Genomic DNA, 20783 nt, shown 5'->3' on the forward strand with positions numbered 1-20783 from the left:
TCAGCCATGGCCCCATCTGACAGTCGTTCAGCATATCTTGGCAGCACTGGTTTCCAACAGCAACTCATCATGGACAATCGCTCTGGGATGGAATTGTGCCAGTCCTCTGAGGGACAGCCTAATGCATTTAAGTCCCTGCCCTTCTGGTGATTGGTCCAAAAATGATTCCCAACCCCTCCTCTGATTTTTCCTAAATCAATTAGTGTAAAATTTAATGACTTACCACTGCATTCCAACTGCCCTGCAATACAGTAGCTGAAAGTTAAATGTAAAAAGAAAAAAATAATGAATTGGAAAATTTGACTCTAAATTGCATATAGCTCACAAATTTAAAACAACAAATTGTCTGATTGAAAACAAGCAGAACCAAATAGAAATAAATATTTGTTTCCCCAAGAGAATACTATTCAAACTGCTTGTTTTTCCATGTGCTGCTATACCCAATCATTTCACTGAGGAGCTCCGGGCACCTGAAGAAACGGTGTGCAGGTAACCCTTAAAGGTAGTTCTTACATAGCCAATTTCAAACACGATGTTATTTGATGGCCGTGGTGACCTACTGTGAACCCGTCAATTTGCTTCCATGTAACTGTTTGAAAACCTGTGAACATAATCTTACATTTAAAGAATTAAAATTCTTTTCCTCTAAAATTACACAATGACATTTTCTGTCCTGTGTTCTGTGTTATTAAGTATAAAATTCCACAAACCATTTGTTGACATGTGAATTATCTGGAAATAAAAATAACTAACATAACTGATATAAAATGAACCTAAAGCTGGCCTTCTCATTCAGAAATGGCAGGATCAAAAATTATAGATATATATACATGTATACATGACATATATATTATTAACATAATATATTCATATACATATTTAGTTTTCCTCCTAAATGAAAAGGCAAAAGTCAAAATTGCTTATTGAAAAGTTAGTAGAGAATATACCATGTTCTTCCACAATTATCTTCAATCACTTCGCCTGCTGGTATGATATCATTATAGAAGCAGCTGCACTCAGATAAACTGACACATTTCATGGTGTTCTCATCCAGGTAAGGAGCACTATCTGGGCACTTAGCATAACAACCTGTGTGTAAAAATGGCCCACAGTTCATCTCTATCTACTGAAACTCATTATACTGTATATTATATATTTGTAAAGTTACTTAAATGACTCCATGAAGTGAAGTAGACAATAGCAAAACAACATCACACTCATAATGAAAATATGTAAATAAAACAAGGTTCAGATCTTCTTGCAGTGAAATGTCAGACTAAGAACTTACAGATTTTGGTTGATTTATTTTTTTCTAAAATGATTCTTGAAGTAATTTTAAATGATTTGCTACTTTCATAATGGGCATGATGCTGTAACATAAAACAGGCTCTGGTAAATACATATCTTGAAATGTGAATGCCAGTTTCAAATATCTGTCTTTGCAACAGTAGGTAAAGATACAGAAGTCATAGCAAAATAAGCTAAAAATACACCAAAGGATTTAACACAGTTGTGACTTTTGGAAGAGTTTCATGTTATACTGTTTTCTTGCCTGTTTTTTTGTTTATCTCTGAAATAAATAATGCTAAGAATAAAATACTGCTTAAGTGTAAGATATAGTCAATTACTACAGTAATTATACTACTCAAGCAAGATTGTATTATATGTTGCATTCTGAAACTGCATTCACACTAAGCAACATTGTCTAATGAAAAATATAAAAGTAACAATAGGATCAGAGTACTGTCCCCCATCCCCCACTAAGCTTATGTTTAGAGAAAGTGTTTCTAATGTAGAAGCATTAATGACATAATAAAGATAACTATTCATTAAATTACAAAATGTTAGACACTAAATTGGGAGAAGTAATCCTTTCCAGTTAAGATGAATAGCATTTGCACTACTTTATGGATATTCTTAAAGTATGTGTTACCTTCTAAAAGTGAAGAAAATTTCTGGCCAATGACCTGATCTTTGCATGTTTTTGCAGTCACTGTGCCACAAGGTTCATAATGCCATCTGCATTCCCCAGGTGCATTGTAATAATCACAGTAGACAGCTATAATTGAATTATATCAAATTACTTTCATTCATTATATGACAATTTTCACCTTTCATTTTCCAAAGCATTTTAATAAGGGATTTGGGATGATATTAATAATAAACATATCTAAACTATATCAGGTCTTATCAAGTTCCTTTGGCTTTATCTAAACTGTCATATAAGCCAAAATAGGTCACACGGGGGGGTAGACATATAAACTCAAAACAGAACTTTGTTTTGCCATCTCACACTCTGGTTAGTTTGAGATTTAACAGGTAAACGTTCATTTTATCATTTGGAGATATTTTAGGTCATAGCCTAGATTCATGGTTTCAATTTCAACTTTAAATTGGAAAACTAAATCCTAGACAATTAAGCTCTTTAGTATGTAAATAACAGTTCCTAAATGAAGTAACTAAAGATGTCAATATAATCTAATCCTGTGCATAAAAAATTGAATAAAATGAGGGTTCTATTTTAACACTTCTCATATTTTCTCTCATAATACTTAGAAGGAAAAGAGCTGACTCATTTCTATTAAGGTTATTACATTCCATATATATCGAGCTTCAGTCTATACTCAATTTACAGTTCATCTTCAATAGGTTTCTATGAAAGTTTTCAAGAAAACATGTATGAGCACTTTAAGCAAAAGTAATATATTCGGTAAATATTGAAGGATATATAAATATACCCAGATAGGTAAACAGTTCATCATCGAAGTATGAATGAGAAATATTCTCAATCAGTATTCATTTTTCCCCCTGTGAACACATGAATTTTTAAACTAAAATTGAACTTGAAACGCTGGGCCAGGTGCTTTATTTTTTAAGTTAGGTATTTTTGCACACCATAAACAAAAATATTAACATGTTTCTAGGTACACAAACGTATGTTTTATAGAAAATATGAGAGGAAGACTGAGGGTCTAACAAAATACTTCTATCTAATTACATTTTGAAAGAACAACAACATATGGACTTCACTTACGACACAGATTTGGTTTTCTCCATGAGACACAAACTCCAACTGCACTACACGCCTCTGCGTACATAGCCATGGCAGTGCAGAATCCCAGGTACTTCCCCTCCATGTCACATGCGCAGGCTTCTTCAATGCATGCATCATAGTAAGCACTGGGGTCAACCTAGGCAGAGCACAACACATGAGTCTCTGGGAGGAAACCCTGTGTAAATCCCTGCTTTCAGAACAATGCTACCTTGCTGTGGCAGTCTCTGAAGGTGCTGTCTCTGAGGATCTCACATTTTCGCACAGCCCAGGCTTTACAGTATGGGTTTGAATCACATGGGAAAGTCTGAGCCACTGTATCTGAACACTCTTGGCTTGTTTTCCAACTATTCCCAAATTCCAGTGCTCCAGAAGCTACTGAAGAGTATCTTGTTGTGAAATCATCCTTGAGATCACCATTGTTATTTCCACAAAGACCACACACCTTGCCCTGTATTGATCAGAAAGGGAAATTTAAAAATTAGTTGTACTAGGGACATTGAGATAGATAAATAGATGATAGATGAACAGATAGATATCATGATTATGTATATTGGAGCATGAATCTATGTAAAATTCCAATTTTCATGGATAAGATTCCAGAATATGTGGATAAGAGTATTCTCCCATTTAACGTACCCCATGTCACAAAATGATCTAGTATCACACTGAATAAATGTCTAAAGAACCAAAACAGGTATGTCTGCTAGTTTCAAATTACACATGAGACTACTTTGGCTTCTTAAAATATTTGCTCCAAGGAACACATTTAGTTCAAAATATATCAACTACCTGAAAATCACATCATGTGATAATCTCAAGTAACCAAATATGGTTAAACTACAATGTCTCAGGTTATCGCATTTACTTTTTTTTTTTTTTTTTGAGACAGAGTCTCGCTCTGTCGCCTGGGCTGGAGAGCAGTGGCTGGATCTCAGCTCACTGCAAGCTCCGCCTCCCGGGTTCACGCCATTCTCCTGCTTCAGCCTCTCGAGTAGCTGGGACTACAGGCTCCCGCCACCACGCCCGGCTAATTTTTTGTATATTTTAGTAGAGACGGGGTTTCACCGTGTTAGCCAGGATGGTCTCGATCTCCTGACCTCGTGATTCGCCCATCTCGGCCTCCCAAAGTGCTGGGATTACAGGCTTGAGCCACCGCGCCTGGCCTTGCATTTACTTTTTAACCAGATTTTGTTATCTTTGATTACATTTCATATTTCATAAGAAGGTTGAAGAAAGGTGGAGGGCTTGTTACTCTAACAGAGATCCTGCCATTCCCCTATACTCTGCCTATGAATACCCGTCTTTAATTTTTAGTAACAGAAATGATTTTGCTTCCCCGTTATTCACTTGTTAGCGATATACATACATTCCAGTTTGGATCCAGAATAACAGACAGTCTTGTATTTTTGTCCCAAATCATGATTATTCCATTTTGAAATTTCAGAATTAAGTACAGGCCAACAGTATGTATGGAGTATGCATTTGTATTGAGTTCACATTTCTTACTTTCTGTAGATTTGACTGCTGTTACTTTACCATCTTGCAAGACAACATTCTGATCCTGTAAATTCAGACAGATTTATAATAACAGTTTTATTTGGCTGCTCACAATGTGAGAGGAAAAAATAAAGAAAATAGTACTGTACCTGAAAAGAAACTATAATTTTTCTTGAGCATGTTAGTCCATCTTCACAGCATGGAACACTCTCCGTTAAAATACGAAATGTGCCATTTTCATGACCACAATAATCCTTTAAAATAAAAATTATAATAGTTTGTAAATATTAGAGACACAGAACTCAACTACAGTATTTGTGTCAGACAAATATTCTTAAAGAAAATATTTGCCTTAAACTCAATAAATTGCCGTATGTTGTGTTACGGAATTTCCAAAAAACAATAGTTTAACACATTTACAGATAGTTAGCCTTGACTAAGTCCACTCTAGCTAATTTGTTTTGACTCAGTTATTTTCCCATTACTTCTACACAAGTTCAGAATTATTCCATAAACATGTAAGTATTTAAAGTATATACATTTGTAATCACAGATTTATTTCTAGACTAGCTAGATAAATTTGGCCTTATTTCCTCAAAGACTTATATGAAACTTGATATTCAAACAAAACTAATGCATAAATACAACAAATTTTACCCCTTAAATGTTAGTTAGGAAGCTTGCAGCTTGATAAGATGAACTCTGGAATGTACGTAACAAGCATGAACTCTGTAATCAGACAGGTCTAGGTTTACTACGACATTTTCTATTTGGTAGCTTAAGTTGCTTAATCTCTCTAAACTTCAATTTCTTCATCTGCATCATAGGAATAATAATATCAGTCTTGTAGTATTATAATTATGAAATGCAATGAAATATATAAATTTGCTTGGCAAAGAAGCACTCATAAGTGTTACTTGTAATTTTTGCTGCCAGTGCTGTTGTTGGAAGAATCATATCTAGCATTTATTTATTGAGCACTAGTATGTCCTCCAGTGTGTGCTCTAGTGTGGTTTCAAGTAGGGGCTATTTTCATGCCCATTTTGTAAATACAAAAACTGAGACACTGAGAGGTTAAGGAATGTCCCCAAAGACATGCATCTGATAAAAGATGGAGCCAGTATTGAAATCTAGTCCTAGCCTCCAGAGCCAGCAGTACACAATATAACATTTTACTGCCTTCTGGAAACATATAAGAGACCTTTTAAGAATATTTCCCATTTGAAAGTAAAAGTATTTGGAACTAATCTACAAATGAATAATTAAGAATTATAGAAAAATTTTAATAAGACATGTTCATAATTACCTCAAGAAATGAATACTGGCAGAGACCGTCAAAACTGTAACTTTTCCCATCAAAAGTTCTAACATGACCTTCCCCATAGATGTGGCAGATGGTTTGACATTCATTTTGGGTACAACTCCAAGACCCTTTAATGCAGGTACTAAAAGGAAAAGATGACAGAGCGTAGTGATTATATTATGCCAGGATTCATACACTAATATTGCTTTTGTAAAGAAGCACAAAATTATGTTTCATATTGATTTAAATTTTGTAGTTGTCTTCGTTATAATGTAGGATGTTCAATATATACAATGCTACATAAACTTCTGTTTTAAAAATAGCATCTTGGCCGGGCACGGTGGTTCACGCCTGTAATCCCAGCCTTTTGGGAGGCCAAGGTGGGCAGATCACGTGATCAGGAGATCAAGATTATCCTGGCTAACACGGTGAAACCCTGTCTCTACCAAAAATACAAAAGATTAGCCGGGTGTGGTGATGAGCACCTATAGTCCCAGCTACTCTGGAGGCTGAGGCAGGAGAATGGCGTGAACCCGGGAGGCCAGCTTGCAGTGAGCTGAGACTATGCCACTGCACTCCTGCCTGGGTGATAGTGCAAGAAGACTCTATCTCAAAATAAATAAATAAATAAATAAAATAGTATCTTTTTCTAACTGTATTTGGTCATTTTTTTTCAAATATCCCAAAGTGTGAATTCTTTCCTGTGAAAATAAGAACAGACTGCATTTTCTAATATCTAAAACAAATAAAATAAAAACCCATTATTAAGCACCATTCATTGCAGCCAACAGAAGTGACACTTCCTTCATCATATTCTCGTCCACCAAAAGAGCACGGACAGTCATCAGGAAGGATGCATATCCCTTTAGAATTTCGAACCATTCCTTCTGGACAAAAGCACCCACGTTTGCAAGGCAAGTTCTCCTACAAGAATAAATATAAAATATACACCATGAGGCACCATTCTAATCCTGTCATATTATCAGCATTAATTTAAATGCTTAAATATATCAAGTATGTATTTGGAGTCAATCTTTGACAACTGAAAATAACACGCAAAAAGACTATGACCTTCTAATTATTTTTCATTAAAATTGTAGCTTTCCTAGGACCCGAAACAAAACCTTTCAATGGCTAAACTCTAATACTACGTTACTTACATCAAAAACAGGTATGTTCCGAGTACTGCATGTTCTGTCAGTTCTTCTCTGTGCCTTGGGATCCCTGCAGTCTACATACTCAGCCCCTCCAGAACAATTTTCTGCAGAATAAGAAGAATTGTCATTGATCAAGAGCCTGTCGATCTGTTTTCTTTAGCAAAAGTGGATATTTTAAACTTGCACCGTGATTCTAACACTTACGCAGGGTTAAATCAATGGGAATCTGGCAAAGAAGAATTCCATCCCGACAGACACTGGAAATAAAACAAAATTATAAATTTAGACATAAGTTTCAAGGACAATTAGTTAAATGAGTGAGACACCATCCCCAGAAGAGGTATAAAATGTACCAAAGGATAAGATATCACCTTGTAAATATTACAAGAATGTACAAACAAGGCTTTATGGGCATCAGAGAAAACCTCGTGGAAAGGATGGCTGGATCTTGATGAGAAGTGAAATTTAATACTTCTGATAAGATGCTAAACTGTGGTGTAGGAGAGAACAAGATATGTTCCAGTGACTCAAATGATTCATGTTTGGATTGAAAGAAGGGAAAATGGGGGGAAGCAGTATATGTAGGTTGGGGCCAGACTTTAGATGGTCTTAAATGACTTGCAAGTTTGTATTTGTTCTCCAGGTAACTGTCAGTCACTAAAGTTTCTGAGCAGGGAGGTGGCCCTATCAGAATAGTGCTTTAGACTACATATTCTTTATTATTATTATTATTATTATTATACTTTAAGTTCTGGGATACATGTGCAGAACGTGCAGGTTTGTTACATAGGTATGCACGTGGCTTTAGGCTACACATTCTTGCAGTAGTGCAGGAAACAGGAGACAGAGAGACAGAGCAACAGTGAGCAACCAAGTTAGCTATCACAGTGGTGCCAGCTGAGGAAAGTCTCAAATATGGTGAAGGGAACATAATTTGGAGGTACTGGCCTGATTCATTGAAAAGTTAATGTATTGATACCCGTGAAAATAAGAGCAGACTGCATATTTTCTAATGTCTAAAACAGATAAAATAGTAATTCTTTATTAAGCACCATTAAAAAGCTAATCTATTGATTCCCCAAAAACTACAGAGAAAAAGAAATTATCATTATCAAACCCCAGCCAAAGGCTCATGGGCTTTGATATAAAGGGGTTACCAAGGCTTTCCTTTTGAATGATCAAGAAAAATTATTTATTGCTAAATGATACCCTCATGAAACCAAAGAAAAGAGAGGAGGTATATTCAAAGTATTTTTGAGTGGCTATTTCATTTTGGCAATTACGTTGTCAAGAATTCCTATATCTCTCTATGGAATTAGAAATGTGCTTAAATTACTTTGTTCCAGGCTGAGCACAGTGGCTCATGCCTATAATCTCAGCACTCTGGGAAGCCAAGGCAGGTGGATTGCTTAAGTCCAGGAGTTTAAGACCAGCCTGGGCAACATGGTGAAATACCGTATCTACTAAAAATACAAAACATTAGCTGGACATGGTGGCATGCACCTGTAGTCCCAGCTACTCAGGAGGCTGAAGTGGGAGAATCACTTGAGCCCAGGGAGGTTGGAGCTGCAGTGAGCTAAACCTGTGCCACTGAACTCCAGCCTGGGCAATTGAAGTGAGACCCCATCTCAAAAAACATGAAAGAAAGAAAAAAATTACTTCACTCCAAACTGTAGAAATCATAGCCTCCTCGGCCAAAATAGTCAAAATTCTTCAATTCTTCAGAAACTAATTCCAAATTCTTGGTTATGATCTGACCACTGTCGGTGTTTCTAACCCAATCCTGTACAAAACAACCCACATGTGTAGTTTTTTTCTAACATTTCCTACATCTGTGCATTCTGTTTACAGGAAATCATCCTCTACATTTCAATTTTGTCTGGAAAAAGATTCATTCCCTCATACCATTCATTTGCCTGTCTTCTCTGAGAAATTTTCCTTAATCTCCACAGGTAGTACCTGGCTCTTTCTGCTACCATATTCTAATATACAAACCTCCTTCTAATAGTTTGTGCCCTGCTTTCTCGGAGTCCAAGACAATGTTCCTTCAGCTTTGCAACTCCAGCACTCAGCACAAGGCCTGGCACACTGCAGACACTTAATAAGTGTTTGTTGAATGATGACTACTGAGAGACAGCTAGAGAGCATCTTCTGAATATGAAATCATTTCACACTGTCTGTATATAGAATTTATCAGAATATTTTCCTACTGGTGTTTAAAACAAAACCAGAGGGGGATAATCTATATCCATTAGGATGCAATGAGCCTTCCAGAATAAAAGAGATTTTTATTAAGAAATAAGAATCATAAGTATGACCAATCTAAAAAGACTTCATACTGACAAAAGACCATGTCTCTGAAAAGAACACAGTTTGTTGATTTCAGTGTCATAGCAAGTATACATGTAATTTCCATACCATTTATTGTCATCAATATGGATGAGTTTGCCTGGTTGCATGACCTCGTCATTTATGTAGCAGTCACACTGAGATTTCAGTACACAGTTTCCTTCATTATTCTGGTACATTTCATCAGGGCAGGTGCATCCATCAACTGGAACATCTTCTACATCACAGCTCCTATCTCTCTCTGACAATGATCGGCAAGAACTATTACAGGCTTTTACATTGTACTTGAAAACTAGTCCACTTGGACAAGAATGTTCTGTTGGTACAGAGACAAAAGAAACAATGAATATGTACATATTCAGGGAAATAGACAATTTTATTTCAGCTCAATGCTTATAGATATCATTGTGAATTTTCATAAGAGAGATTATGAATTTTTTGAGTCCTTGTTCACTGGGTTTTTAAAATTCTTTTTTGTTTTCAGTCAATACTGAATTCCTATTAATGTGTTTAAACACTTTGCTGGGGATTAAGCCCATAAACAGGAGAAGCAATACATTGCTTTCACGTGACTTATATTCCCAGTGGAAGGACAGTCATAGTACGTGCTGTGAAGAAACGAGGGGAAGCACTAACTGTGTACAGATGAGGATCTACACTTAGTGAAGAGCATGAGTAGATGAAGAGCAAGAAGACGGTCCGGGGAGAGGTGATTCTGTCTGGAGAATAGCCTAAATCAGAGGGAGAATTAGTCTTTTAAAGAGCACATAGAAGAATAGAAACTATATGGCCAGAGACAGAATGAATCCATGGTTAAAATTTACAGGGCCCCCTTAAGGAGTTTGGTATTTAGCCTTAGAGCAATGAGACACCATTAACTTATTTTAGACTGGAGTGTCACATGATATGCTTAGTTCCATTTGGCTTGGTTTTAAAGATTGCCCTGGTTTTTCCGTAGAAAATGGATTAGAGGAAGCCGAGAGTAAATATTGAAGGAGGCTACTGAAATCACCCAGGAGAAAAAACAATGGTAGTTTCTTGAATCTGGTTGGTGGCAATATAGATGGAGAGATGTGAATAAATTTAAGAGAGATTTTGGAGGCGAAATGAACAGATCTTATTGATTAACTAGATACAAGCAATGAGGTGTTAAATATGATCTACAAGAGGTGTGTTTCTACAAAGTTTGTTGTTTGTTTTTGTTTTTCTCTTGGTAAATCAAGTGTTTTTGTGAAGTCATAGTCAAACAGTGCAATAAATATTTTAAAAGGATAGGCGGAGCAAGATGGCCGAATAGGAACAGCTCCAGTCTCCAACTCCCAGCGCGAGTGACAAGAAGACCGTGATTTCTGCATTTTCAACTGAGGTACTGGGGTCATCTCACTAGGGAGTGCCGGACAATCGGTGCTGGTCAGCTGCTGCAGCCTGACCAGCGTGAGCTGAAGCAGGGCGAGGCATCGCCTCACCTGGAAGCGCAAGGGGGAAGGAAATCTGTTTTCGTAGCCAGGGGAACTGAGACACATAACACCTGGAAAATCGCGTAACTCCCACCCCAATACTGCGCTTTAAGGAAACAGGCACACCAGGAGAATATATCCCACACCTGGCCGGGAGGGTCCCACGCCCACGGAGCCTCCCTCACTGCTAACACAGCCGTCTGCGGCGATCTATCCGCAAGGCAGCAGCGAGGCTGGGGGAGGGGCGCCCGCCATTGCTGAGGCTTAAGTAGGTAAACAAAGCCGCTGGGAAGCTCGAACTGGGTGGAGCTCACAGCAGCTCAAGGAAACCTGCCTGTCTCTGTAGACTCCACCTCTGGGGACAGCCCACAGCTGAGGTCCAATAGGGAAAGCAGCGGGGGCGGTGCAGAGGCGAACGACTCTGTCGGACAGCTTTGGGGAGAGCCGTGGATCTCCCAACGCGGAGGTTGAGAACCGAGAACGGACAGACTGCCTGCTCAGGGGGTCCCTGACCCCTGAGTAGCCTAGCTGGGAGACATCCCCCACTAGGGCAGTCTGACACCCCACACCTCACAGGGTGGAGTCATCCCTGAGAGGAAACTTCCAAAGGAAGAATCAGACAGGTACACTCACTGCTCAGCAATATTCTATCTTTGGCAACCTCTGCTGCTGATACCCAGGCAAACAGGGTCTGGAGTGGACCTCAAGCAATCTCCAACAGACCAACAGACAGTCCTTCTGACTGTCAGACGGAAAACTATCAAACAGGAAGGACACCTATACCAAAACCCCATCAGTACGTCACCATCATCAAAGACCAGAGACAGATAAAACCACAAAGATGGGGAAAAAGCAGGGCAGAAAAGCTGGAAATTCAAAAAATAAGAGCGCATCTCCCCCTGCAAAGGAGCACAGCCCATCGCCAGCAACGGATCAAAGCTGGTCAGAGAATGACTTTGACGAGATGAGAGAAGAAGGCTTCAGTCCATCAAACTTCTCAGAGCTAAAGGAGGAATTACGTACCCAGCGCAAAGAAACTAAAAATCTTGAAAAAAAAGTGGAAGAATTGACAGCTAGACATTAATGCAGAGAAGATCATAAACGAAATGACAGAGATGAAAACCATGACACGAGAAATACGTGACAAATGCACAAGCTTCAGTAACCGACTCGATCAACTGGAAGAAAGAGTATCAGCGATTGAGGATCAAATGAATGAAATGAAGCGAGAAGAGAAACCAAAGAAAAAAGAAGAAAAAGAAATGAACAAAGCCTGCAAGAAGTATGGGATTATGTAAAAAGACCAAATCTACGTCTGATTGGGGTGCCTGAAAGTGAGGGGGAAAATGGAACCAAGTTGGAAAACACTCTTCAGGATATCATCCAGGAGAACTTCCCCAACCTAGTAGGGCAGGCCAACATTCAAATTCAGGAAATACAGAGAACGCCACAAAGATACTCCTCCAGAAGAGCAACTCCAAGACACATAATTGCCAGATTCACCAAAGTTGAAATGAAGGAAAAAATCTTAAGGGCAGCCAGAGAGAAAGGTCGGGTTACCACAAAGGGAAGCCCATCAGACTAACAGCAGATCTCTCGGCAGAAACTCTACAAGCCAGAAGAGAGTGGGGGCCAATATTCAACATTCTTAAAGAAAAGAATTTTCAACCCAGAATTGAAATCCAGCCAAACTAAGTTTCATCAGTGAAGGAGAAATAAAATCCTTTACAGATAAGCAAATGCTTAGAGATTTTGTCACCACCAGGCCTGCCTTACAAGAGACCCTGAAGGAAGCCCTAAACATGGAAAGGAACAACCGGTACCAGCCATTGCAAAAACATGCCAAAATGTAAAGACCATCGAGGCTAGGAAGAAACTGCATCAACTAATGAGCAAAATAACCAGTTAATATCATAATGACAGGATCAAGTTCACACATAACAATATTAACCTTAAATGTAAATGGACTAAATGCTCCAATTAAAAGACACAGACTGGCAAACTGGATCAAGAGTCAAGACCCATCAGTCTGCTGTATTCAGGAGACCCATCTCACATGCAGAGACATACATAGGCTCAAAATAAAGGGATGGAGAAAGATCTACCAAGCAAATGGAGAACAAAAAAAAGCAGGGGTTGCAATCCTAGTCTCTGATAAAACAGACTTTAAACCATCAAAGATCAAAAGAGACAAAGAAGGCCATTACATAATGGTAAAGGATCAATTCAACAGGAAGAGCTAACTCTCCTAAATATATATGCACCCAATACAGGAGCACCCAGATTCATAAAGCAAGTCCTTAGAGACCTACAAAGAGACTTAGACTCCCATACAATAATAATGGGAGATTTCAACACTCCACTGTCAACATTAGACAGATCAACGAGACAGAAAGTTAACAAGGATATCCAGGAATTGAACTCATCTCTGCACCAAGCGGACCTAATAGACATCTATAGAACTCTCCACCCCAAATCAACAGAATATACATTCTTCTCAGCACCACATCGCACTTATTCCAAAATTGACCACATAATTGGAAGTAAAGCACTCCTCAGCAAATGTACAAGAACAGAAATTATAACAAACTGTCTCTCAGACCACAGTGCAATCAAACTAGAACTCAGGACTAAGAAACTCAATCAAAACCGCTCAACTACATGGAAACTGAATAACCTGCTCCTGAATGACTACTGGGTACATAACGAAATGAAAGCAGAAATAAAGATGTTCTTTGAAACCAATGAGAACAAAGATACAACATACCAGAATCTCTGGGACACATTTAAAGCAGTGTGTAGAGGGAAATTTATAGCACTAAATGCCCACAAGAGAAAGCAGGAAAGATCTAAAATTGACACTTAACATCACAATAAAAGAACTAGAGAGGCAAGAGCAAACACATTCAAAAGCTAGCAGAAGGCAAGAAATAACTAAGATCAGAGCAGAACTGAAGGAGATAGAGTCACAAAAAACCCTCCAAAAAATCAATGAATCCAGGAGTTGGTTTTTTGAAAAGATCAACAAAATTGACAGACCGCTAGCAAGACTAATAAAGAAGAAAAGAGAGAGGAATCAAATAGACGCAATAAAAAATGATAAAGGGGATATCACCACCGACCCCACAGAAATACAAACAACCATCAGAGAATACTATAAATGCCTCTACGCAAATCGACTAGAAAATCTAGAAGAAATGGATAATTTCCTGGACACTTACACTCTCCCAAGACTGAACCAGGAAGAAGTTGAATCCCTGAATAGACCAATAACAGGCTCTGAAATTGAGGCAACAATTAATAGCCTACCCACGAAAAAAAGTCCAGGACCAGATGGATTCACAGCTGAATTCTACCAGAGGTACAAGGAGGAGCTGGTACCATTCCTTCTGAAACTATTCCAATCAATAGAAAAAGAGGGAATCCTCCCTAACTCATTTTATGAGGCCAACATCATCCTGATACCAAAGCCTGGCAGAGACACAACAAAAAAAGAGAATTTTAGACCAATATCCCTGATGAACATCGATGCAAAAATTCTCAATAAAATACTGGCAAACCGGATTCAGCAGCACATCAAAAAGCTTATCCACCATGATCAAGTGGGCTTCATCCCTGGGATGCAAGGCTGGTTCAACATTCGCAAATCAATAAACGTAATCCAGCATATAAACAGAACCAAAGACAAGAACCACATGATTATCTCAATAGATGCAGAAAAGGCTTTTGACAAAATTCAACAGCCCTTTATGCTAAAAACGCTCAATAAATTCGGTATTGATGGAACGTACCTCAAAATAATAAGAGCTATTTACGACAAACCCACAGCTAATATCATACTGAATGGGCAAAAACTGGAAAAATTCCCTTTGAAAACTGGCACAAGACAGGGATGCCCTCTCTCACCACTCCTATTCAACATAGTGTTGGAAGTTCTGGCTAGGGCAATCAGGCAAGAGAAAGAAATCAAGGGTATCCAGTTAGGAAAAGAAGAAGTCAAATTGTCCCTGTTTGCAGATGACATGATTGTATATTTAGAAAACCCATCGTCTCAGCCCAAAATCTCCTTAAGCTGATAAGCAACTTCAGCAAAGTCTCAGGATACAAAATTAATGTGCAAAAATCACAAGCATTCTTATACACCAGTAACAGACAAGCAGAGAGCCAAGTCAGGAATGAACTTCCATTCACAATTGCTTCAAAGAGAATCAAATACCTAGGAATCCAGCTTACAAGGGATGTAAAGGACCTCTTCAAGGAGAACTACAAACCACTGCTCAGTGAAATCAAAGAGGACACAAACAAATGGAAGAACATACCATGCTCATGGATAGGAAGAATCAATATCGTGAAAATGGCCATACTGCCCAGGTTATTTATAGATTCAATGCCATCCCCATCAAGCTACCAATGAGTTCTTCACAGAATTGGAAAAAAACTGCTTTAAAGTTCATATGGAACCAAAAAAGAGCCCGCATTGCCAAGACAATCCTAGGTCAAAAGGACAAAGCTGGAGGCGTCACGCTACCTGACTTCAAACTATACTACAAGGCTACAGTAACAAAACAGCATGGTACTGGTACCACAACAGAGAAATAGACCAGTGGAACAGAACAGAGTCCTCAGAAATAATACCACACAGCTACAGCCATCTGATCTTTGACAAACCTGACAAAAACAAGAAATGGGGAAAGGATTCCCTATTTAATAAATGGTGCTGGGAAAATTGGCTAGCCACAAGTAGAAAGCTGAAACTGGATCCTTTCCTTACCCCTTATACGAAAATTAATTCAAGATGGATTAGAGACTTAAATGTTAGACCTAATACCATAAAAACCCTAGAAGAAAATCTAGGTAGTACCATTCAGGACATAGGCATGGGCAAGGACTTCATGTCTAAAACACCAAAAGCAACGGCAGCAAAAGCCAAAATTGACAAATGGGATCTCATTAAACTAAAGAGCTTTTGCACAGCAAAAGAAACTACCATCAGAGTGAACAGGCAACCTACAGAATGGGAGAAAATTTTTGCAACCTACTCATCTGACAAAGGGCTAATATCCAGAATCTACAAAGAACTCAAACAAATATACAAGAAAAAAACAAACAACCCCATCAAAAAGTGGGCAAAGGATATGAACAGACATTTCTCAAAAGAAGACATCCATACAGCCAACAGACACATGAAAAAATGCTCGTCATCACTCGCCATCAGAGAAATGCAAATCAAAACCACAATGAGATACCATCTCACACCAGTTAGAATGGCAATCATTAAGAAGTCAGGAAACAATAGATGTTGGAGAGGATGTGGAGAAATAGGAACACTTTTACACTGTTGGTGGGATTGTAAACTAGTTCAACCATTATGGAAAACAGTATGGCGATTCCTCAAGGATCTAGAACTAGATGTACCATATGACCCAGCCATCCCACTACTGGGTATATACCCAAAGGATTATAAATTACTCTACTACAAAGACACATGCACACGTATGTTTATTGCGGCACTATTCACAATAGCAAAGACTTGGAATCAACCCAAATGTCCATCTGTGACAGACTGGATTAAGAAAATGTGGCACATATACACCATGGAATACTATGCAGCCATCAAAAAAAGGATGAGTTTGCATCCTTTGTAGGGACATGGATGCAGCTGGAAACCATCATTCTTAGCAAACTATCACAAGAAGAGAAAACCACAACACCGCATGTTCTCACTCATAGGTGGGAACTGAACAATGAGATCACTTGGACTCGGGAAGGGGAACATCACACACTGGGGCCTATCATGGGGAGGGGGGAGGAGGGAGGGATTGCATTGGGGAGTTATACATGATATAAACGTTATGCACATGTACCCTAGAACTTAAAGTATAATAAAAAAAAAAAAAAAGAAAAAAAAAAAAAAAAAAAAAAAAAAATAAACACAAGCAAGGTTTTAAAATATCATAGTGAGGCCTTATTTATTGGTTATTTTTGTTTTTTCTCAACATAAATTATTCATATTAAAATGTCATTTACAAATACATTAGCAGTCAGAACATTATTTAAATTTCAGCACACAATAATTGAACAGAAACATATTTATATATAAATACATTAAATATATATATATTCTGGTTTTTCTCTATATGTGAATATATTAAATCAAGATCAATAAATCAAGAAGTAAAATATGTAAGGATTGCACAAGGATATTAAAAATAAAACAAAAAAACATCTTTGAAAGAACTAGTTAAAAATTTGTAAACACATATGCCTACACACGCACACAACACACACACACACACACACACACACCCCACTATAGCAAAACTAGGAAGGAAGTAGTTATTGAAAGCTTCTCTGTGGCTTACCACATAGGCCAGTTCTCCATTCTACTATGTATGTTTCCTTCTCAGCACACGCTTTCACATAGTTGCCTAAAATTGTACATAGGCAGTCTTGACTGTTTTCACAAGAGCAAGTATATTTTTTGCATTCCTTGAAAATAAGAAACAAATTTATATTACATTATGAAATTACTCAGAAGAACAGGTAAACTGAGCATAATTTAGTTCCTAACCACTCTTCTACTCCAAAAAAAGTTTTTTTGAAATGTTCAAAAACATTTTTAAATATTCAAAATAGTAAATGAATTATTAGCCTGCTTATCAAAACATTTTTAAAAAGGTAGAAAGAGAAACTTATTCAAGATTTTTCTTATTTGGGGTTATTTTCCAGCACCGCTTTTCTTCTGAAGTTGGCATATCTAACACAAGAATGAATTAATAGAATCTAATACATATCGAAGGATATACTTTAATCTACTGACAATGGCTGTTATTCAAAAATATTTAATATCTACTTGCTTTTGTCAATATCAGCAAATTATTTGTCAACAAGAGGTGTTAATGTTAGAGCCTCACATACCTCATGATAGTGTTTAGGGTTCACAATTGGGTGGCAGGAAGCAAAAGGCCCACTTGAATCAAGAAGAATTCCACAGTGCCTTTCAGCAAACTTTTCTGGAAGAAAATCAGTGCATTCAAAATTAGTTTCAATAATGTCATAATCCTTTCCTTTTTTTTTTTTTTTTTTTTTTGATATGGAGTCTTACTCTTTCGCCCAGGCTGGAGTGCAGTGGCATGATCTCAGCTCACTGCCACCTCTGCCTACTGGGTTCAAGTGATTCTCCTGCCTCAGCCTCCTGTGTAGCTGGGATTACAGGTGTGTGTCACCAAGCCCAGCTAATTTTTTGTATTTTTAGTAGAGATAGGGTTTCACCATGTTGGCCAGGGTGGTCTCGATCCCCTGACCTCATGATTCGCCCACCTCGGCCTCCCAAAGTGCGAGGATGACAGAAGTGAGCCACTGCATCCGGCCATAATTCTTTAGTTGAAAGAAAAGATGTACAATTTTAACTGTTCTCTCTATTAAAACAATTTTTAAAGTGTTCTTCTGTAATACATCTAACTTGTCACTATATGCAAAGATGGCATGCTATAATTTAAAAATCTTACACTAAGAGGCAAAGTCTTTGTTAGCTTTGGAATTTCGGATTAAATCAATTTACCTTTCTCTGAAATGCAGTTTCTATATAAAAATGGAATTAGGGGACCGTATTATATCTTTAGATTCCTTTTAACTTTAAAATATATATTTATAGCTAAATTGTGATGAGTTGGTAAATAAAGCAACCACAACAACGCCCCCCGCCAACCACCACATGATCCCAGTCACCTCAGAAGATTATAGAAGATTATATCAGTTTTCCTGAAGGTCATATACTAGCACAACCAGTATCAATAATTCCAACACACCAATTTTGTTTTGTTTTTAAATTGATATTTCATTGGCCTATAAATAACTAGCATAGTATTAAATTAACAAAAATAAAAGTCATAACAATAGCATCTGAGTAATAAGTGCTTGGCCTAAAGATTTTTGGTAATAGAGGAAGCTGTCTCTATTTAAAAACAAACTGAGACCAATTATTTCCAAAATTTTAACAAATTGGCAACCCAGTATCACCACTTTTTATCTAAATATTACTAACAGCTTATGAAAATACAGTTTAATTTTCTGTATTTTATGTTAAGTTAATTGTAAAGCACTGAAAATTAAATTTAATTAAATTCTATATCTCTCCAAAGTGGTGGCATATAGTGTGCTTAACATAAATTGACTTGGTATTTTATGAGATATACATTCTCATTATAACTGTTTTCATTGCAACACTCCAAAATCAAAATAATATGATAACCAAAACCCTGAAATATGTATTATGATGTTTACATTAATGCTTCTACCAACTCTTTTAAATCAAAATTAGTAGACAAGGCTTTCGAAAGGAATTGCCTTAGTAATGTTAAAATATTATTATAATCTGATAAGACTATTTCAAGTATATATTAATTTAGAAACAACTAATTAACATGTCAATATAATATATCTTAGCTTCCATTGCACTCTATTTTTTAATGAAAGAAGCAACACAAAATAAAGCTTTTATTAGTATCAGTAATACCAGAGGAGCGACCAAAGCATGATTTGGATTCAAAATACTTGAATTTCTCATCTGTCATCCTTATTCACTAGGGATCTTTACTAACCCTCTCTGTGCTCCATTATCCCCACTATCTACATTAGTGGGGATAATAGTCCCGCCCATGCTGCTCATGAGTTTTGGTAGAAATAAATTGAACTAATATTTTAAAAGCCTTTTGGTAAGCATAAATGTAAGCTGAATCATACCAGTGTAAAGTTTAATTAACGTCTGTATTGGGGCTTGGACAGCAGTAGTTAGGACACCTGGACCTAGCCACAGCTCTATCATCAAGTGGCTTCACCAGTTTGGGCAAGTCTTGCTAGTTGAACCAATGACCATTTTTATAACTAAGTTAAAGGAGGGAATAAATGAAGAACTAAATGTGCCCCAAATCTCTTCTAATCTTGTTATTCTATAGTGACGGTGAAAATTGTGTAAAAAGGAAAGGAGTAGGTATAGAAAAGCAAACAACCAAGATGAACTATTTGTTTTGTAGGAATAAGATCAGCCAACCAGACTGCTTCTCTGTTGTGTCCTCCAAAATTCAGACAGTACAACAAAAACTAACTAAAGCCAGGATTATCTGACGTGTTCATATTATTACCAAAATAAGTACATAATTCCTAGCACCAAATACGTAATTACAGATTTCGATAGTCAATTAACATTACCTTTTTCTATACTAATACATGAAGAGGGGTTTCCTTTAGGACAGGACATCATTTCCCAAGAATTAGCAAATGCTTGAGATGTCTTCTCCAATATATTCTGACTTGACATGAAATCATCCTCTGCTTTGTTGTTGTAGGAACCGCAGAGTCCTGCATAAGAGCACACAGCAAATTTTCACATCTCACCTACTCAATTTTTTGGATTCACAGCCTCATTGCACATTCAGTTCTTTGCCCAAGAGAAAACCTGTAGAAGTTACCTGAGAATATGCCTTGTTTAGCCTTCATACATTAAGCAAAATGTCATGGCATTTCAGATTTCAGCCAAATTCCCTTTCATTCGCATTCCAGGAGCACTGAAACACCATTTGCCATGAATACTGTCTTTTCCTATTTGTCGCTATAACTTGTCTCTCTTTGGAGGAGCCAACAGAAAGAGTGCTTCTAAGTAGGAGTTTATGACTCACATTTGCATGATTTCTGTGTGGATAGTTGAATCATGTTGAGTGCTATCTGCCTTTTTAACCCAGACCCTTCTGACCTATGAGTTACATCTATTCCTTTGTGTAAATAAGTTACCTTCTCAAGTACAGGTGTGTTACAAAAGCTTCTGCTGTTTATTAAGTAATAGTCTTTGTGGCACTTGCCATAATCTTTGTTTGCTTTGCTCAGCATTTACTGCTGTAGTTAATAACTGATTTATAAGACAGAAAACCTCAGTGAAAGAAATGACCATATGATCTCCCAGAAAGACAAGT

General features: G+C 37.4%; 1 protein-coding gene across 1 annotated transcript in view; it reads right to left on the reverse strand.

Annotated features, from left to right (window-relative positions):
- Positions 1 to 20783, reverse strand: part of MUC19 (mucin 19, oligomeric) — a 211467-nt gene that overhangs the window by 141973 nt on the left and 48711 nt on the right. Inside the window, 15 exon segments of the mRNA XM_033223489.1 lie at positions 224 to 255; positions 948 to 1089; positions 1934 to 2059; positions 3035 to 3191; positions 3264 to 3503; positions 4422 to 4616; positions 4702 to 4806; positions 5859 to 5997; positions 6628 to 6779; positions 7016 to 7116; positions 7217 to 7269; positions 9431 to 9677; positions 17181 to 17307; positions 17737 to 17831; positions 20026 to 20175. Of these exon segments, the coding sequence (XP_033079380.1) occupies positions 224 to 255; positions 948 to 1089; positions 1934 to 2059; positions 3035 to 3191; positions 3264 to 3503; positions 4422 to 4616; positions 4702 to 4806; positions 5859 to 5997; positions 6628 to 6779; positions 7016 to 7116; positions 7217 to 7269; positions 9431 to 9677; positions 17181 to 17307; positions 17737 to 17831; positions 20026 to 20175 (2061 nt within the window).

This window comes from Trachypithecus francoisi, unplaced genomic scaffold (genome assembly GCF_009764315.1).
Source record: "Trachypithecus francoisi isolate TF-2019V2 unplaced genomic scaffold, Tfra_2.0 Lachesis_group11, whole genome shotgun sequence".
Classification (NCBI taxonomy): Eukaryota; Metazoa; Chordata; class Mammalia; order Primates; family Cercopithecidae; genus Trachypithecus; species Trachypithecus francoisi.